The 18,399-nt window shown below is 39.2% G+C and overlaps 1 protein-coding gene and 1 long non-coding RNA gene across 4 annotated transcripts in view; one reads left to right on the forward strand and one right to left on the reverse strand.

Moving 5' to 3' along the window:
- LOC122163119 overlaps nucleotides 1-17,836 on the forward strand; it is an 18,631-nt gene extending 795 nt beyond the window's left edge. For 2 of the 3 annotated variants that reach the window (XR_006169822.1, XR_006169824.1), the window contains exons 2-3: nucleotides 677-729; nucleotides 13,497-17,836. This is a non-coding gene — a long non-coding RNA (uncharacterized LOC122163119). Of the gene's footprint in view, nucleotides 1-638; nucleotides 730-13,496 lie in introns of all 3 variants that reach the window. The other variant, XR_006169823.1, reaches the window with a different exon arrangement.
- The window catches only part of TRPM1 (transient receptor potential cation channel subfamily M member 1), a 78,389-nt gene continuing 67,253 nt past the window's right edge, over nucleotides 7,264-18,399 (reverse strand). The window contains exons 23-26 of the mRNA XM_042824017.1: nucleotides 16,110-16,254; nucleotides 13,785-13,984; nucleotides 12,507-12,639; nucleotides 7,264-10,667 (exon numbers count right to left, since the gene is read on the reverse strand). Of these exons, the coding sequence (XP_042679951.1) occupies nucleotides 9,389-10,667; nucleotides 12,507-12,639; nucleotides 13,785-13,984; nucleotides 16,110-16,254 (1,757 nt within the window). The 3' untranslated portion in view covers nucleotides 7,264-9,388. The remainder of the gene's footprint in view (nucleotides 10,668-12,506; nucleotides 12,640-13,784; nucleotides 13,985-16,109; nucleotides 16,255-18,399) is intronic.

Below are 18,399 nucleotides of genomic sequence, written 5' to 3' on the forward strand. Positions count from 1 at the left end.
GGAACCGAGCGGAACCGAGCGGAACCGAGCGGAACCGAGCGGAACCGTCGGTCTCGGCTCGCTGTCCGCTGAAAGGGCAGTCCCCATGGGCCCCGCTGGTGGGAGCTGACGGCGCTTCTTAGGAAGCTACTTTTTTGATCGTCGTAGAATGGCTTAGTTTCGAAAGAGACCTTAATGGTCGTCGAGTTATAGGTTACAATAAAGTACGTCAACTCATTTTCTTTGTGGAATCGCAATCGTCACAAGATGATTGGCATCTTCTAAGCAGCGGAGCGTGCCAGCAGCTTTCATTTTGTGTTCTCAGGGGCCGTGCGGCCCTTCACTCCTTAAACCATTCACATTCACGAGCGCCCTGCCTGCTCCCGGTGCGAGGATCGCTCCCTCGACCCGCCGTGCCCCTCAGCACCCTGCTGTCACCCTGCCATGGGGAGCTCCCACGTCCCTCCGGCACAGCCGGGAGCCTCGCATGTGTTGGCTGCATCACCAACTGGTGAAAAAATAAGAGGTAGATGGGGGTGCTCACCTGTGTGTGTGCACCAGCTCTTGTAACAGGTAAAGCAGCTGAAATAATTTCTGAATTGTTCCTCAGTGAGTAAATCAGGAATTTGGAAACAAACGGGTACTATGCTCTCTCACAGCTCTCGCGTTCTGTAACAGAAAGTTGTGCAAATTGCAGATGTCAGGAGCTGACTGCCATGGACTAGAGAAGGGCCGACGTTTGCATTCAAGGTGAGGGCCCCATACACTATAACACAACAGATAAGGGGCAGAAATAGCAGTGATATTGTTACCCACTTCCTGCAGTAGAATGCTGTTATTTCTGACCAGAAAGAAAGTAGCTGTTGGTTACAAAATCTTCCCCATTTCCTCCCTCACCCACCAGCGTGTGCTTCCAGATGAGTGAAGGGGAATTTGCTTGCAAAGCCTCCCATGGGCACAGCCTGGTCTCTGGGCAAGCACTGAGAGCCTGCATCTGTCCCTGCCTGTCATGAGAGGAAACAGACACAAAAGGCAAGGTTTGGAGGCACGATATTAAAATGTAGACGAAAGCAGAGGATTTTGATGCTTGGAAGCTGTGAAACATCTCTGCATAAGGCCTGCAAAGGGAGGCTTTTATTGTAACCCAGGGTTGTCTCAGATAATTAGCTTTAAAATCTAACTCCAGCATGAATAAACTAGTGCTACCAAGTTCATCTTACTGCCACTTCCACACCAAGTATATCACCTTGTGGCTATGGAACGTTAAGCACATCTTGGTGCTGCCTTGGGTTGCTGCCACAGGCACCTTTTGCTCATCACATTAAACATGTGAACAGCTGGAGAGAGCAGGTGCACATCTTCAACCACAGAATTCCCTTCAGTGAGGTGCACCTGCTGGTGCTGCCCTGCTGCCAGTGTGCTGGAATGAAGGAGCTGGGGATCTGTGGGCTGGCTATGAGCTAGGCATAGGTCATGGCAAGGCTCGTGGGATAGGGCCATGAGCAGGAGGCCAGGACTTGCCAAAATAATCATCAGTACAGTATGTGGGCACTGTAGCCTCACTTTATTGAAAATGGTGGGTGTTGGGTTTGTTTGTTTGTATGTTTTTGCTGTTTTTCTCTTAACAGCTCACATTTAAGACATCAGTAAAGGCCTGCTGCAGTATAATAGTAATTTAACATCACCACAACATAAAGACAGTAAAGAATTAGAAGACTCCAAGTGAACAGAAATATTTTTAGGCCCAAAATTACACACGCAACACCCAGCATCTACCACAAGATCAAGGTCTTCCCTTGCTGCAGTTAACAGGAAACACATCATACAGTGTTATGTGTTCAGTGAACGAACAGACTTTAGGGCACCATACAGATGCCCTGACTAAAATGCAAAGACCCACCAATGGGAAGAGGTTTGCTTGAACAGTGAGGAGGGGAATGAACCACCAACACCTGCCTAGGCCGAGGAAGGAAATGTGTGCATACATTTAGAACTGTGCAGCAGCTCAGGGCAGAACACCAGCAAAGACCTCCACAACCATATACTATGCTTGGACTTTCAGGCAGAGAAGATGAACACAAACATATCCAGGACTTTTTTAGAACAAGTGCAGCTCTTTGCCCAAGGGTCCCACCTGCACAAAATTAGCGGACAATTCCCTTCATTTACTTTTACATGTTAGGTTTATATTTTATGTTGAAGAATCATTCTCTAAGTGTCACTGTTTAATGTGTGTGGTATTGGGCTCTGCTCCTTTCCATTTTAGATGCATTGTGCTACAGAATCTGCTAGAATCTACTATCAATAATGAGTGCCTGACAGTGCTGTGAGTGCAAGCCATAGCTCCCCTCCTGCTGGTGACTGATCCCCTTTCATAAGCTAAATCCCTTGGATGTTTGATAAGTGAGAAACCCTGCAGGGACTTGTCCTCATCTTTATTCTTGTAAGTTTTTTATTATTCAGAACACTGTTGAAAGAAAATTAAAATCAGGAAAAGGGTAGGAGAAAGCAAGGGGGAGAGGAGGGGAGAAACAGTCCAAATCAGCTGGGCTTAAAAATTACGTATAACAAATTTGCCAGTGTGATTAAACCTGTCAATTATTATTATCAAATTAGAATTACAAGATCGTCCCTGCATGCCTTAGATGCCTTCTAAGAAGTGGCTGTAAAGGCAGTTTTACTTCAGGGAATGAGCATTTCAAAGAAGGACTGGACTGACATTCGAATGGCAGTGCTGTTCTGAAAACACATAAACTCAGTAAAGTTCTCTGTAAACATAAGATCACAAGATTTGTGAGGGTTATTGTTGGAACTGGTCACAAGTTGTCACTGGAAGAGTTTTATGCTAGTGGGAGCAGAACGCTGATTTTACAGAAGTGAGTATTTTGGAGGAGCAAGTTAATTCTGTCTCAACTTGTGGTAGAATACAAGCAGACAGAGCAGTTAGGAGGTAAGAGAGGCAGAGCCAAACACAGCAGACAGGCAAGGCAGGTAGGGCAGGGCACGTGAGGCAGGCAGGCAGGACAGACAGGGAAGTCCACTGAATCCCCTGACTACCACCTTTTGGCAATGCACTCAACTGTCTGCCTACCTCCAACCATTCTGTCTTGCCTCACTTGCTCACTGTTTTCAAACAGTTCTGAAAATAGTTTCTGAAAATAGTTTCATCTTATCAAAGCAGTCCTGAAAGAAAGGAGGGAAGCTATCTAGGGAACAAAGTCAGTGGATCTGAAAAGGATTCAACTGTCCATTTTTATTCCAACAGTTTTTTTTTAATGGCACTTTTGACACAGTGCAGTTATTTTCATTGCTAAAACATTAAGTTAACTCCCATATGCTAGATTGGCCAGGACCCTTACACTTTTCCACTGTCATGACCACCCCAGACCAGCTTGGCCAGCTTTTCTGGTGGTATCAGACCCCACATGCTGAGTGCCAGTTTTCTGAAGCCTCATATACGGTGCAAATTACTTGTAACAGTGAGATATCTAGGATATTTATCTGCTTACCTATGGCTGTGGTGTGTAACTTGCTGTATTAACTGCACATCAGTTTAGGTATCTTCTTGAAAATTCTGGTAAAACCTTACAAATCAGCTCTGTGGTTAGAGAAGTACTTTGGTTTATGCAATGCTGGAGGTCTAGGGTTAAATAAGAACAGACTTTCATAACGATCCTTTTTGATCTCAGCAGATTATGGAATGGCTTTCATTAGACATGTTCAAGAACAGGTTAGACCACCATCTGCCACTGATGCTATCATGGCAGTGCTGAACTCACTTCATTGTTGATGATCTGTCTCTTCCAGGCCTGTATTTCTGTGGTAACTTAAGGGTTTCCTAGCATAATGAAGAATAGTTCAACTGTTGATTTGCACTCCAGGACACATGTCAACGTGGCCAGAGCTACAGCAAATATGTGGCAAGTCTGCAAAATCAGGGATTCACTGATGAAAGTTTGTTGTATATTCAATTGAAAACATTGCAGTTTATTACTTCACCTGGACATCTCCCTGCTTGTTCACTCAATAGTCTGCACATTCAGTGTGTCATAACTTGGAGTCAGAAATGTGGAACTTTTGCTGGAGACTTGTGAGGACAACAGCCTTACAGGTCCATATTAACTCCCGTGGAAAATAACCATTACGTCTTAATTTAAATTTCTTAAGTCTAAAGAATCTCTTTTCTGGGTGTCTTTGATGAAGATTCAACAGAAGAATTTGTTAAACGTTATTTACACAAAGCAGCAACCTTGATACTCTTGGCCAGGATATGCAAAATATATAAAAACTATGCAAAGGTTTTAGTTTCTTGAAGGAGGGAAAAAAGAAACATACAGGAGGAAAAAAAAAACCACAAAAAAATCCCATTACTTTTAAAGGCATATCTGTAAAGTGGAGGTAGTATTCTCAAATGTGGGCGTTTAATGATGTTGAACTTTGCTGTATCGTATAAAGGTACTTTTCTTGTTAATCACTACATATGTATTACTTGCCTGGAGTTATTTGGAGCTATTAATTGGTACAACGTTCCACCTTGGCTTGCACTATTTAACATAGGTAATGTGGTAATGTGATAATGACTCTCAGATTAACAGTGTTTCTAAACTAGAGCCCAATTTTAATTCACAGTAATGTTTGAAGTCTATCAGTCTGATGAGGCAGTAACTTGCTAAGCACAGCAATCCAGTTAGTACAAAAAAAGAGAAATGCTGATGTCTAGAATCAGGGAGGATGAAGCGCTGCACTTTCGTAGAGGTTTTAGTGCTGTGGAGACAAAGGAGGAGCAGGAAGATGGGATGATGCAATTCCTTTAGCACCAAGCTCTTAACCGCTTTGGCTGAACAAATGCAAACACTAATTTATTTAAAGCCTGTTATGAAGACTTACCTTACGGAAAGATGCAGGACATCAGCCATAAAGTACCATTTTGCACTATCAAGTTTTGTTTCTGTGGATTAGGCTCGAGGTTGAAAGAAGTAAAAGACTGCAATTTAAGGGAATTATTCTAAAGTCTGCAGTTTGTCAGCATGGAATCCAAACTCCTGGTGCCTATTGGTTTTTGATTGCCCAACCTCTCTGGGTCTGACACTGGAAGAAATGAGCATTCATTAGCCCAGTCAAGCTGAGCCTTAGCTTTACATCTGTTTGCCCTTCTGCTTGATGCTGGATCTTATTATTAAGATCAACAAGTTGAAATATCAGCTCAGGTGACTGCTGCATGCAGTAGAGCATTTATCAGCAGTGGCTGTAGGGAGAGGAAAGCACTTTTTGGTGTAAGGTAGCCTCACAGCCCAATTCATAGAGCACCGTCTGTTAGTGACAGGCCACAAGCATTATGCTGTCTTTGCAAGGCCTGAGTCTTGTCAGGATTGCTTTATCTGAACTTGTCTCAACCTGCCTGGAGCTGTGCCTTGGCTTGTTCATCCGTGAAAGCAATTTTTAGAATGAGTAGAAATTTCAGGCATAACATGGACTTACAGGCCAGTGAAGAGAACACTGTTCAGTCTGTTAGCAAATATAAAATGCTCCTACAAAAGCAAACGAAGAGTGAGGGAAAAGACACCATCAACGTCACAGACACCCAGACACACAGACACAAGACGGGCTGTCAGAGTACTGACAGCTGGCAATATTTCCTTTCTACTCCCATTGGCAGAAACCCTTAGACCCTGAAGATCAGTGCAAATGCAAGGAAAACATCTACGAAAAAGGGGCAGATAGTAGGAAGCATGTGTATGTATGACTTTTACCTTACTGATACATTCTTTTCTCTCCTTTCATCTCTCCTCTCCTTTATTCTTGCTTCTCCTTTTCCCCCATAACAACTAGATCTAGACTAATAACAATTAATACATCAGACTGTTAAAATTCCCATTACACTAACAATAATTTCATGATTTTGCAAATAAGGAATGCCTTCTTTTTACTTATCACGTGTTTTGGAGTATAACATGAATCCAATTAGCAGTATGCAGAAGTTATAAGCTGACAATGATGTTACCAGATAGAACCCCAGCAATGTGTCCAGGTACCTCTGCCATGACAAATGTTCAGCAGCAACTTTGTGAATTTACTGTCCAGAGCACCCAATACAGATCCTGTGGATCTTGCACATCTAATGAAACAGTTCTTTTGACATCCTTACTGTCTTGTTTTCAGACAAGGCCTCACAGATACTTTAAAAAAAAAACCATAGGAAAGATAAACATACATCTCACCAAGCCTAGAACATAGGAAAGGGTCCAAAGAAGCCATCTGGAGAGACCACGTTAGGGAGAATCCAACGGTTCTTTGAATTCATTACTAAATGATATGGCAAATTGACTCTTTTGGTTCTCTGGTATCTAAATCCAGCATTTCAAACAGAAAGGTGACTCTGCAGTAGGATGGGGCTTGCAAGGCCAAGTCAAAATATTCCCAGAGTGATGCAATGCAAAATGAAATAATTAGAATCAGGTGGTATAGTTAAGAACCTGCCTACATTGCTATTAGTTAATGTGTTTGAAATATTTGCTTTGAGGGAAGAGGGATACGTCAGTACTGCAAGATACTGCACAGTGAATTCACTTAAATTACCTCAGTGACACAGACACAGAATGCACCCTCTTTAAGCTTGACCTGGTTCAGTTTAGTTTAATTACATAATAATCATTAAAAATATATATATATAAGTGAAATTCACTATGACACCACTGTGGAGTCATCCTTAGTAGTGGGAGGGATCTGTCTTCTTAAAAGGCAGTGTTAAATGTGTCTCTTCAGAAATACAAATTCTGTGCTTGCAACCTTTCACAAAGTGTTCAAGAAAGGATGAAGGTGGGCAGGCAAAAGCGTTAACCATTATTCTATTTAGTGTGCTCCAAACCTAGCATCAGCCTTGTGTGCACATACAGAGCCATATTTAAATCTGTCTGACATAACTCTGCCAACATCAATGTAGTCACTTCACATTTATTGGCAAGGAGGTTACCATTACAGTTCATGCAGTGCACCAGCACAGGAAACATCTGAGCCTGTATAGAGAATGTGATGGAAAATTACTGGCAAGTGTTAAAAAAGAAACTGAAACATTCAGCCTATTTGCTGCATAAAAAGAAACAGTAAGTGAAGAGTTTTTATATCCTTCAGTGGTCAGTTTGGTGTATTGAATTAATTCCATATCTTTCTAAGATGACTTCTTTATAAATGTTTTGTACAGGAGAAGAAAATAAATACAACGGTAAGATGTTGTTTGAAAACTACATGCCACTTAGAAACTTTGTCATGCAAATGCTAAAAAATGTCTGGTCAAACAAAGCATGATTTAATGCAGATTTTATAAACACAATGTAACAAGAGGCATGCAACACACTATTGCAGTTCACAATGCACTCTGCTTGTTTAGCAAAGTGCTGAATGGCTGCATCCCTTTGTGTTTGTTGATGAATTAGTTCCTGGTGAGCATGCAGGCAAACAATAAAAAGGCATTGATAAATTGGAGGATATATTAACCATGCATACGAAATTGCTGTGTAGTTGCATAGAAAGGTAACACAAAAGTAAACATGGAAGTGAAACAATTTCAAATGTCATTCTGTTTATATAAAATGTCACATTCCCTAAACTTGAATAAAAAAAGAAGCCCTCATGAAAAACAAATGTCAACACTGTTCTGATAACAGTGAAACCAGTAAACATGCTCATAAGATCAAGCTGGCAAAGATGTATGTTAACCTTTCCGAAATGTCCAGGCGGTCACTGTGATCAAGCAGCAGGTAGCAATACTTCAAAAGTCGTTATGGATGGAGTATGAAAATATAATGCAAATAATAAAAATCTGATGCCATCAATGCAGTTTAAAGTCTTACATCAGTCTCTGTATTCCAGTGTGCTATAAGAAGCATTAATACTGAAATGAACATAATGAGGAGCTGATGGGGGGGAAAAAGAAATTCTGTCTTTTCAAAATAGTGTATAAATGAGTGCTGTTACTGAGTTAAGTGTAAACTTTTGACCGGTATTCTGTGAACAAGTAACACAGTTTTAACTTATTTTCTTTCTTTTTTGCTAAATGGTATGCTTTCCCTGCAGAGAGAGGGGCTGGATATTTAGGAAAACAGAATTCCTAAAACATAACAAAGAATGAGGCAAATGAAAAATCACACTACTAGGAAGGAAATTACCCAAACCTAGCATATGGAATGCTGCTGCTGAGTCAAGCGTTCTGGCTAATTGTAACTAGAGATGTGCATTTCCAGTCTTGGTTGCTGAGTGATGGAAAATATTTGCTCTGTAGAGAGGGCTTTTCCATTTGAAAATTCTTTTTGAAACTGACTCAAGGAAATACATGGAATTCCTCTCCTCATCTATAGAATTTATTTTTTGTTTAGATTGACTCATAGAAACTCTTGTTCCCTGTGCATTGTCATAATGAAATTGCAGAATTAAAGATCAGTTTGTCAAGTAGATTTACTTCAAATGCAGATTGGCTGTGTTCTGATCTCACCCAATCAAAACACATTTCCTGTATGGTTTTTTCTTTTGCAGGCAAAACAGTTTCCTTCTCTACTTAGGATTCTGTTGTTACTGTTTATATAAAACATTAATGCAGACCTTGGATTGAAATTATTAAAATCAACCTACACTTTAAATACTGAAAATCTCTCTAAACATTTTGAAACAATGATCACTGTTTTTCAACAGTTTAAGGCTGCCAGAATGCTTTGGGGCAGAGACAGATATGATCCTGAAAGCAGATTATGTCAGCCAAGTTCAAGGACAGGTCAAGAATATGTGTATGCATAGCATTCCAGGTCAGGTTTTTCCAAACATAACTGTATTTTTCCACTCAGAAGTATTCTATTGGGTAGAAGCTGCTGCATTCTGCCTTTCTGAAAGTACTGCCCAAGAAGCATGCATGAAACAAGAAGTGAAATAGGACTACATAGTTATTCCATGCATTCAACAATTTTGTTTTGATCTGAAAACATAGTGGCCACAAAGAAACCAGCTGTGTGAGGATAAAAACAATGGCTGGTTAAAAATTAGTGCAGTTTAAGTAGTCTTCTGATAGAGAAGAAAAAATATTTTCTAATTTATTAAATGATTGTATTGTCCTTTCAAGAGCTTTTATGAAGACTCTATCAGTAAATGAGTTTACAAGGGAAGTGGAAGTGGAACAAAGAAAGATCAATACTGTCAGCATCTGCAGAGCAGCCTGCTTTTATATCTGCCCCTGAGCGAGTATCTCCCTTTCACTTGACCTGGCAAGGATGTATTTAAGAGCAGAACATGTACCTAATAAGTTTGAAATGAAGAGAAACAAATGTATGCAACATTATTCTGTATAAATTAGTTAAAAAATCCTTCTTTTTTTCAATTAGCCACACTACTTTTTTGACGGTCAATAAAACAGGGGCCATAAGCCATTTCAACACTCAGTTTCTGTGGACGCATTTTCTTGCCTAGCTTTCTGTTCTTCTGTTGCACTGCCAAATGCTACTACTAAGTTAGTTACACTAGTGGCATGTCCTGGTCTGTTTAATTTGTCCTTTATAGACTTGGCTTTCCGAGAATGGCTGTGCAAACTCTTCGATCGTACTGATGGGAACCCAGAAGTCCTTTCTGGCTTTACTGATAACAAGTTCTCTGTCTGAGTTTTGACAGCAGCAGGCATAGAGGCGTAAGAGGCACTAATACCTGCTTCACCAACATCACTGTCATCATCTGTGTCCATTTGTAATTGTTTCTGTTCTGCTTGCCTCTCTGCTTCAGAGATAATACCTGGGTATTCCGGAGGACGTTCTTGAGAAAGTTGCTGCTCAACTTCATATTTCCACTCTGTAGCCCACTGCTCAATTGTTGAAGGGCACACCTGATCCATGATGGTACTATATTCTGTTGTCCAGTTGTTTACCCCTCCAACCAGCTTCCCACCCTGTGCAAATATAAAGCTCCTTGACTTCATCATAGTAGTTTGACAAGCACTGAATGTTTCAGGAGGAAAATAGCGCATTGCTTTAGATTTGTCCAAGGGATAAGAGATGGTTGCCTCTAACTTGGTATGTTCTACTTTCAGCTGAGTGTTCTGAAAATCTGATCTTGGTACCGATTGTCTGTTCATAACAACATCCATCTGGTTTAAACTTTGAGGAGCCATTTCATCCTTCTTGAAAATTCCTTGGTTTTCAACCCCTAAACCACCTGAGCCAGAATGGGGACTGGAAATATTCTGTGCAATGTCTAATGCAGATCTACTGCAATCTGCTGGGGTCACTGCATTAGCACTAGAGGTATAATGGAGACTGGTATGGTGCTCTGGAACCAGCATCCTTGGGTCTGCTCCATCTTCTTTTGTACCAACAGAATGAGCTTTTTTACGTGATCCTATGGCTGGTGACATTGGAGCTGTGCTGTCATCATATGCTAACTCATCGCCACCAACATGATATCTGTACATGCTGTAGCCATCCGAGCTGTTGACACTGCTTTGCCTTAGGAGATACGCAGCATCACATTCAGATGAAGCCCGTGAACGTGTATACGTTAGCTCAGATTTGTCAACACCTGCCAGCTTCTCAAGAGCATTCACCATCCGACCAGATAGTTCTTCTAACTGAGAGAGTCGAAGGTCGACTGTTTGAAGAGAAGCTTTCATGAAATGTTCTCTTTCATTCACTTCTTCTAGCCTCATTGACATATTTTCAACTCTGTTGGATATAAAAGAGGAAGCATAAAACACACAATGGGGTGGTGCAGTAACCCATTATAGACACCAGCTACCAATTTCTTCTTATGGCAGAAATCTGTGCTATGTATAACTCATTACTTGTTCCTGTTTGTAGCACAGTGCTTGTGCATTTACTTTTTACCTGTGCTTTCCTCACACTATATTGGAGGGCTATTGGAGGGCACTTTGCCTTTATTTACATGCCAGGACAGTACAAGAGTTGCAGCCCTTTGTTAGAGCCTACTATTAAATTCCTCTCTGAGTGTGCCACCTGCTTCACATTCAGTTATCCTCTTTCACTGTGAAGCACCAATTAATAATATGGAAAATACTTCTAAAGGCATGTTCACAGGATGACTTAAAATAGCATCAAGGCATGTTGTAAAACAGGTTTTGTGGCTGTACGAAGAGAACACACGCTACTGTTTACAGAATTACTTTATGCCTTGAAATACCTTCCAATTAAGGATCAGAGCAAAGGGGAGCAGAATTTATTTTCTTTTCCTTTATTTATTTTATCATTTAGTTCGTAATGGACTTGATGGTACTAGAAGAATGCATATAAAAGCCAGGCATTAGGATGTGACTTAGAGAACATACAGTACTAAATCAACTGTGGAAATTAAATTAACATTCTTTCACTCTTGCACACAAAAGATGATGATGCATTTGGAGCAAGAAGCCATGAGAATTATGCAAATCTGGTTTGTGGCTACAAGATCATAGTGAATCAGTGAGGCTTACCAACCTTGCTTTATTCTCTCATACAATACCTAGGATTTTGACAAATTACCATAGATAGCGTAATAGAAATGAGTTGATGACACATAGAAGATTTCATTTACTTCTCTGTTCTCAAACTCCACATATAATATTGCAAGATGTTTACTGCTTCCCTTCAACAGAAAGATATTTATCTGTTAGGGAATTGAATGGCTTATGGAACAACCTCATTAGAAATGTTAAAAGGAAGTGAGATACATACATAGAGATGTACCATTATACATATATGTACATAGAATCTACCATTTCCATTATAGGTATAGGAGAATTATAAGGAGAATTATTCATCATTTCAAGGAGGTGATAAGAGACCTCATCCCCTGAGTTACTCAGAGTTACTACCAGAATAGGCAGAGCCTTTGGGAACAGTTCTGCCAAATGATATGACACAAAAGTGCTGCTGCCATTGTAACTATTTGATTTCACATCAATATGCAAACATTACCCAGTCCTCAGAATAGGATTATCCTTCATTATTTGCACTTGACTATTCCCTGTCTTTTAGATGAGGAAGTCCATATAGAAAAGCTCAATGCCTTGTTCAGATCTTCTAAGAGACTATCTGGCAGAGGATCAAGTTTGGCTGTTCTGAATGCTGGACTATAGTCTGAATCATAGGTATCAGTGAAGAACTCCCAGTACTTTTGTTATTAAGCTCCACCATGTTTATTACAATTGAATGAGCTGCTGGAATCTGAACATGTACTGTTTTGCTCAAGCAGTTAAGCAGCATAACTGTGATCTTAGCTGGGTGAGAGGGAAAAAATAACTCTGAACAAAAATGTTCTTACACCGAAGATACCCAAACCAGCAGCCTTAGTGGTATGCCATCAGAAGCAACAAAAAGCTTGATTTTGTGAGAGATGCGTCTGCACTGACATTTACCTGGGATTAAGATTCTGAAATAGTGGTGGTTTTCTTAAAGGTCTGAAGCCATTTGCACTTTAGGTGAACTTTGCTTATAACAAGGGACAAAAAAGCAATATATTGTTCCAGACACGGTCGGGTTTTTTGTTTGTTTGTTTTAAATAGGTACCTTTCAGAGGTAACTCTGATGCGTTCATCATTAGATGATTGCTGCTCATCCTCTTTTTCCTGAAAGTATTCTTCTACACACTGCTCTTCAAACTCGTACAGCTTTCTTAGCTCTTCATCATTTAGAAATAACTCTGTGAAACAGAAGAAAAAAATACTAACTTTCTTTTCCTGAAAATCTGTCAGTCAATTTGAATCCAATGTAGTGGGCTATTTCAGACAGATGGATACTGCAGGTTCCACTCCTGCACTAACTGAATAGATGATTTTGTAGATATGAAATGAGTACTTGGCCAAAATGGCCATGGCTCTGAAAGCAGTGTGATGCATTGTGACTATAATCTTCTTCTATGACCATCCACTATGCTATATTTTCTCACAGACCTTTGAACTGTTTAATAGTAGTGCTACATTTTGAACAAACTGAGCAGATTTTACTGGGTAAGGCAATCTTTGCCAGCTTGATTGTTCCTTAATTCAAATATTGCTCGTAAAGCATGCCAGTTACAGGCAAAAGATAATCCGATGTAACAGCTTCCCAGACATTCTTTGGATAAGACATTCAAAAAGTTAAAATTGAGTTAAGAAAATCCAAGGGAAACATAAGCTCTTAGGAACATTTTATCCTTGCCTTGGATTAGTCTCTTTATTTGTAGGAACTGTTATATTTACATTTCTTTCCTCAGTTTTTTTCCCTTTTTTAAAACCAAAAGCATATTGTGCAAACATATAATTAATTACAAGGTGTATTTCCTGTGAAATGCAGAAATACAGGAGTCATTGTGAGCGTCTGATTATCTCAATGAGGTACATAATGAAAAAACAATAATTGCAGAGAATGTTAGCAGTAGAATGCTCACATCCTCACAGTTCTGTGAAATGACAGATAAGTCTGTAATATGGAGAAATGAAAGTGGTGCTACACAGATTGCTCACAATCACAAGGTTGAATGTATAGATGACATTTGAAACTGTGGCCTCTTCTTTTCAGGTTCCTATTTGCCTCCTACGGTGTATGAACTTTACAAGCACTTGTTGAAAATGGATTAAGTGGCTGCCATGTCATTATTGAAAAGAAAGTGTTCATTAGCAGCACAGCATCACATATACCTAAGGAAGAGGTCAATAGCTGTTAACCTGATATAAAAATTGTCCCATGCTTCCTCTGCAAATACATCGGACCATAAACGTGAAGGAAATTAATACTTGTCATTGGAATAGCTACTCCTTTCTGCTATCATGTGCAAAAAGCTCTATTCAGAGAAGATTCACTGCATACTCAGCCCCCTGTCACGCTCATCCTGGTCTCCTTCACGCTTCTTGCAGCGACAGCAGACTCGCTTGATGATTATGTAGAGGTGGCTGAAGATAATCATTGGTGGTGGGAGGACAGGTCTGTCATGGAATGTCATGATCAGCTGGTACCGCTGGAACTTCCAGACTTGGTTGGATATTGATTTTACTTCAAAGAAGGTATTGCTGAAAGAGGACAGGTGTAATTTCCATTAGGCCTCCAAGTTTACTTAACATTTAACAAGAACTACATTGAAAAAAGAAGAAAGTAAATAGCAAAATGATGCCACACAACTTGCTTGGTTCAGCTCTTTGTCAAGGCAGCTGAACTTGCTGAAGATTAAGCTAAACTCATTATTTTACTGCTCCTTTTGAAGGCAGCACAGCAGGTGCTCCGCATCCCTTATGCACCACCCAAAAGAGTCCTCTTCGTTTTCTTCTACCATATAAAGCATTTTAGCTGTCAGTTAAGACAAACGTGCACAATTTATAGTCAGATAACTAGTATTTTGGAGCTTGGTTATAAAGTACTTCTATTAATATATACTCACATTTGATATCACACAAAGTATTAAATCCATGAAAGATATTTTCCACTCTAAACCCAGAAGAGTCACATCTTTTTCTTTTAACATGTTAATCTGCTTGACCTATACAAAACACTTCTCAAGTTTTTAAACAAAATGCCCTAAATTTAAACTTTGTTCATTTAGACTTCTAATTTGAAAATACTGCATATTCTTTTAAAAGGAGTTGTTTGTGGGAGTTACAGTTTCATCATTTCTACATCAGAATGAGTTTTACTATAAAGACAACCAATTAGCAATTCAGTGAAGGAATAGAGAACTGCATCCAATCCAGAGACAACAATATTCAACGTTACAAAATGCAAACTAAGAAAATTTGGAAGTTCTGTCTTAGATGATGTTTTTCAAGCTATTTTAAAACATGCTAGGACAGTTCTCTTCTATGATGATTCTGACACTTCCTCTTCTTATCTTTTCTATTTCTTTTCTAACTTTCTGTGCTTTGGAATATTCACAAAACCAGACATGACACTTCTTCAAAAATGGAGAATTCTTGATTGCACAAAGCACTCCATTTCTTTTGGCTAAGAATATGAGATTACTTACACTGATAAATGACAATCTGACTTCATTCTGTGTCTCCTGCACAGCAAGAATTCCCCAGCTACAACTCGCCCCCCTGCAACCGTGCTAGGATAGCAGGAGTTAACAGTATGACCTACTTCTCAAACTGCTGATTCCTTCCTCTCTTCAGCCAATAATAGTTACCACTGTAAGATGCTTCCCCTTCCCCCTAGCAATGTGACTGGCATTTGGGTACTTTAAAATTCATGACCTTTTAAGCTAAATACATCAAATGAAAGACAGGCTTTGTGAGCTGTAGCTTTCTGGGCACAAAATGAACTATTTTTGTGGTTGTGATGCCCATTACCTATGCCAGCAAACCCTGCAACGCTGCATATTTATGGGAATCAAAATGGAATCACCTGCTTTTCTCAATAGGTGTTTTGGGAAAATTTTACTAGCAAAGAGATGTATTAATTGTTTCTATTTGTATTTTCCAGTTCTTAGGTCATTATAGGAAATGCATGAGACATAACTGTTGCATATAACTGTTGGCAGAAAGTACAAGCAGTAGAAATGCATTTAGGTTTACTCCAGAAAATTCTAAGCATGGATTTATGGAATGATGTTATGAATTTGCACAGTTGCACGTTGGTTGCACTGCCATAAATGCAGCCACAGATTTTGGTAAAATGTACCTATCTTTTCTCTTGGTTCCAGGTAATATACACTCCTTTTCTGGGAGATATAGGAACTCTGCAAGGCTTTCATTTCTTTTTCTCTAAATTAGAAGCAAAGTAAGAAGAAAAAAAAGGAAAAGAAGCAGATGATGCATGGATGCAGCGGAAATGTCTCTTATTTTTTATGTTCAGATTTTCATTCTGCAGATCTACGGTAGAATCATGTTTGCCAGTGGTTGCAAGAGTTCTATCACATATATAGGTTTAGTGGATTCAGTTTCATCTTTACAAAACAATCTTGAAGCCTGTCAGTAACCATTAGACCCTAATTGTAAGTACTCATTCTCTCATACACATCACTGCAAATCTGTACCAAATTTTCTTCTGCTCTTTCAGAGTGTATAGACCATTCCAAATATTTACTAGTCATGTTCATAGAGAAATTTTGAGGTTGTGAATGCAAGGCATTGCAAAATTAGTTGACGGACTCTCATCGAAACTTTATCTTGACAATAAGAAATTAGTGCATGATTTACATACTTGAAGACTGCAATCAGCAGGTTTACCAGCAGAATATTTGCTACCAAGAGGTAACAAGCCATAATAGCGGGAGTGAGCCAGGCCCCTGGTATGCACGGAGGGAGACGTTTACCATCCTCATCGTAAAGATTGTCTCCACAAGGAGCTGAAGAAAAGAGAGGAAAGGTATTTACATTTCCTGACACTTGAGAACAGACTCACTTACTGATGACGCACATGTAAAGTCTACCAAACCAAATAAATTTTGTCAGTTTATTTCCACTGGAGAGTATGTATAATTTCTAGTCCAAATTCTGCTTCTAACAACACCATGCAAAAATTATTTCACATAATAGTGAATGGTTACATGGCTTGAGATCTAGTGCACAATGTATCTTCCTCTTCAAATTGACAAGGCTTTTTTTTTCCACAGTGACATTACAGGACAAGATCTTGATGTGCACATGTATAATTTCATACCAGCATTTTAAAAACATCTCCGACTAAACTTGCATGCATATCTTTTCAAATGCATAAATGGATTTATTTTGTGGTTCAAGATTGCTGAATGTGTATCAGGCCTTCATCAGAGCTCTGAGTGTTTAAGTAGGCCCTAACTACCCTAAACTGCTTCTCTGAGGTCTACACCTACACTCCCCACACATATCTGTCCTTGCCCAAGCTGCATCAGATGTGCAGGCATCAGATTTTTCTCATGGATGGACTTTGGACCTATACTTGTCTCCTGGATAAATCCTTTTGTTTCAACCCTGTCTTCTCTCACTGCAACCTGAACTCCCTACCTAGGCCCTGGATTATTACTTGCCTCATCTTTTTAGCAATTAGCAGCAGCCATCTCTGAGAGACCAGGTCGCCCTGGGTCTGGCATTGCTCACCCTGGGTCCCTGCTCTTTCTTACCTTAGGGCCAGCCCTGCTCCTGTTGCTTCCTGGCAGATCTAAGCTGCAAATCTGCCCTGAATACCGAGTACTGCTACACAGACAGAAATTGTTTATGATTAAAAAAACCTTTATTTTTTCACTTGAAAAAAGTCGTGAAGTTGTATGCAGTTATTAACTTGTTCTCGAGTAGAAAACCTCAGTTTCTCATCTTTTTATGCCCACTTTCTTTATTATTCACAATGATAATTTTATCTTAAGGAGAGTATAAAAGGGAAATCAAATGAATCATAATATTACTCATGTGGACCAATGAAAGTAATACTAAAAAGCCACCAATACAATACCTGGATAACCGGAAGGAATTATTTATAACATGACAATCATGCATGATAATTTTTAAAAATGATTACCTTACTGGCAATCCACTAGAAACAAATCATAGCAATCACATAAGCTTGACTAAAACTTTTGATGTGCAACATATATTACGACAGTTTTCCCCTTCTTTTCAGATAAATCTATTTTGGTAGCAAAACAACTCACACATGAACATCAGATGAACCCTATAATTAAAATGTCTAGTGAAGATCTAGCATCTAGTGAAAAGATTAATGAACACATTCAGCTAAATGAGATAATCAACTCCCCAGATAGACTTACGATTGATTTCCATGGCATAGACTGAATTGCAGCATTCCAATGGAAGAAATGAAAAAGGAAGCAAGGAGAGAAAGAAAACAATAGAATAATATAGGGGGGAAAAAAAAAAGAAAAAAAAAACAACAAAGAAGATGATTGAAAATATAGTTTTGCTGCCAAGAAACTATAAAAAACTCAAATGTCAAAACAGTAGAGACATATATTTAGAAAGAATGTCTATGTTAAAACTACATGTATATTGTAATTTCCTTGTCATTTTGTGTTCCCCAAATGTTACACATGGCAGCAAATTCATGACATTAAAATAAACCACAAAATGCTGATGGCAGATGATCATTTAAACACACAAAATATTTCAGGCAACCAAACAAAATTGAGAGTCACCACAAACACAAAACAACTCAAAGTTACCACATGAAAACATTGTTTCAGCTATTAAGGAAACATTTCTCACTTTTATTATTATTATTGTTATTTGAAGGACCATCTTAGCTTTGAGTTCATTAGCTGTTTCTGTTGAATAGCTAAGTTTCCATTAATAGTCATGAAACTGATGTCATTACAGTACAATATCGCTAAAGCTCATTTAGATGGCAGTATAGATATTTGCTCCCCAGCCCCTAAATAGTGACTGTAAAAAGAATCACAGCATTCGAAGACTCCCAACTCAGAATATGTTGCTGTTGAATAACACTAACTTGTTGATCATGGACATCTTCTGAATGGAGTGAATCAGACTGAAGGCAGCAT

The sequence above is a fragment of the Centrocercus urophasianus genome, unplaced genomic scaffold, assembly GCF_019232065.1.
Source record: "Centrocercus urophasianus isolate 14NV4802_14NV808 unplaced genomic scaffold, USGS_Curo_1.0 seq_23, whole genome shotgun sequence".
In the NCBI taxonomy this organism is placed as follows: Eukaryota; Metazoa; Chordata; class Aves; order Galliformes; family Phasianidae; genus Centrocercus; species Centrocercus urophasianus.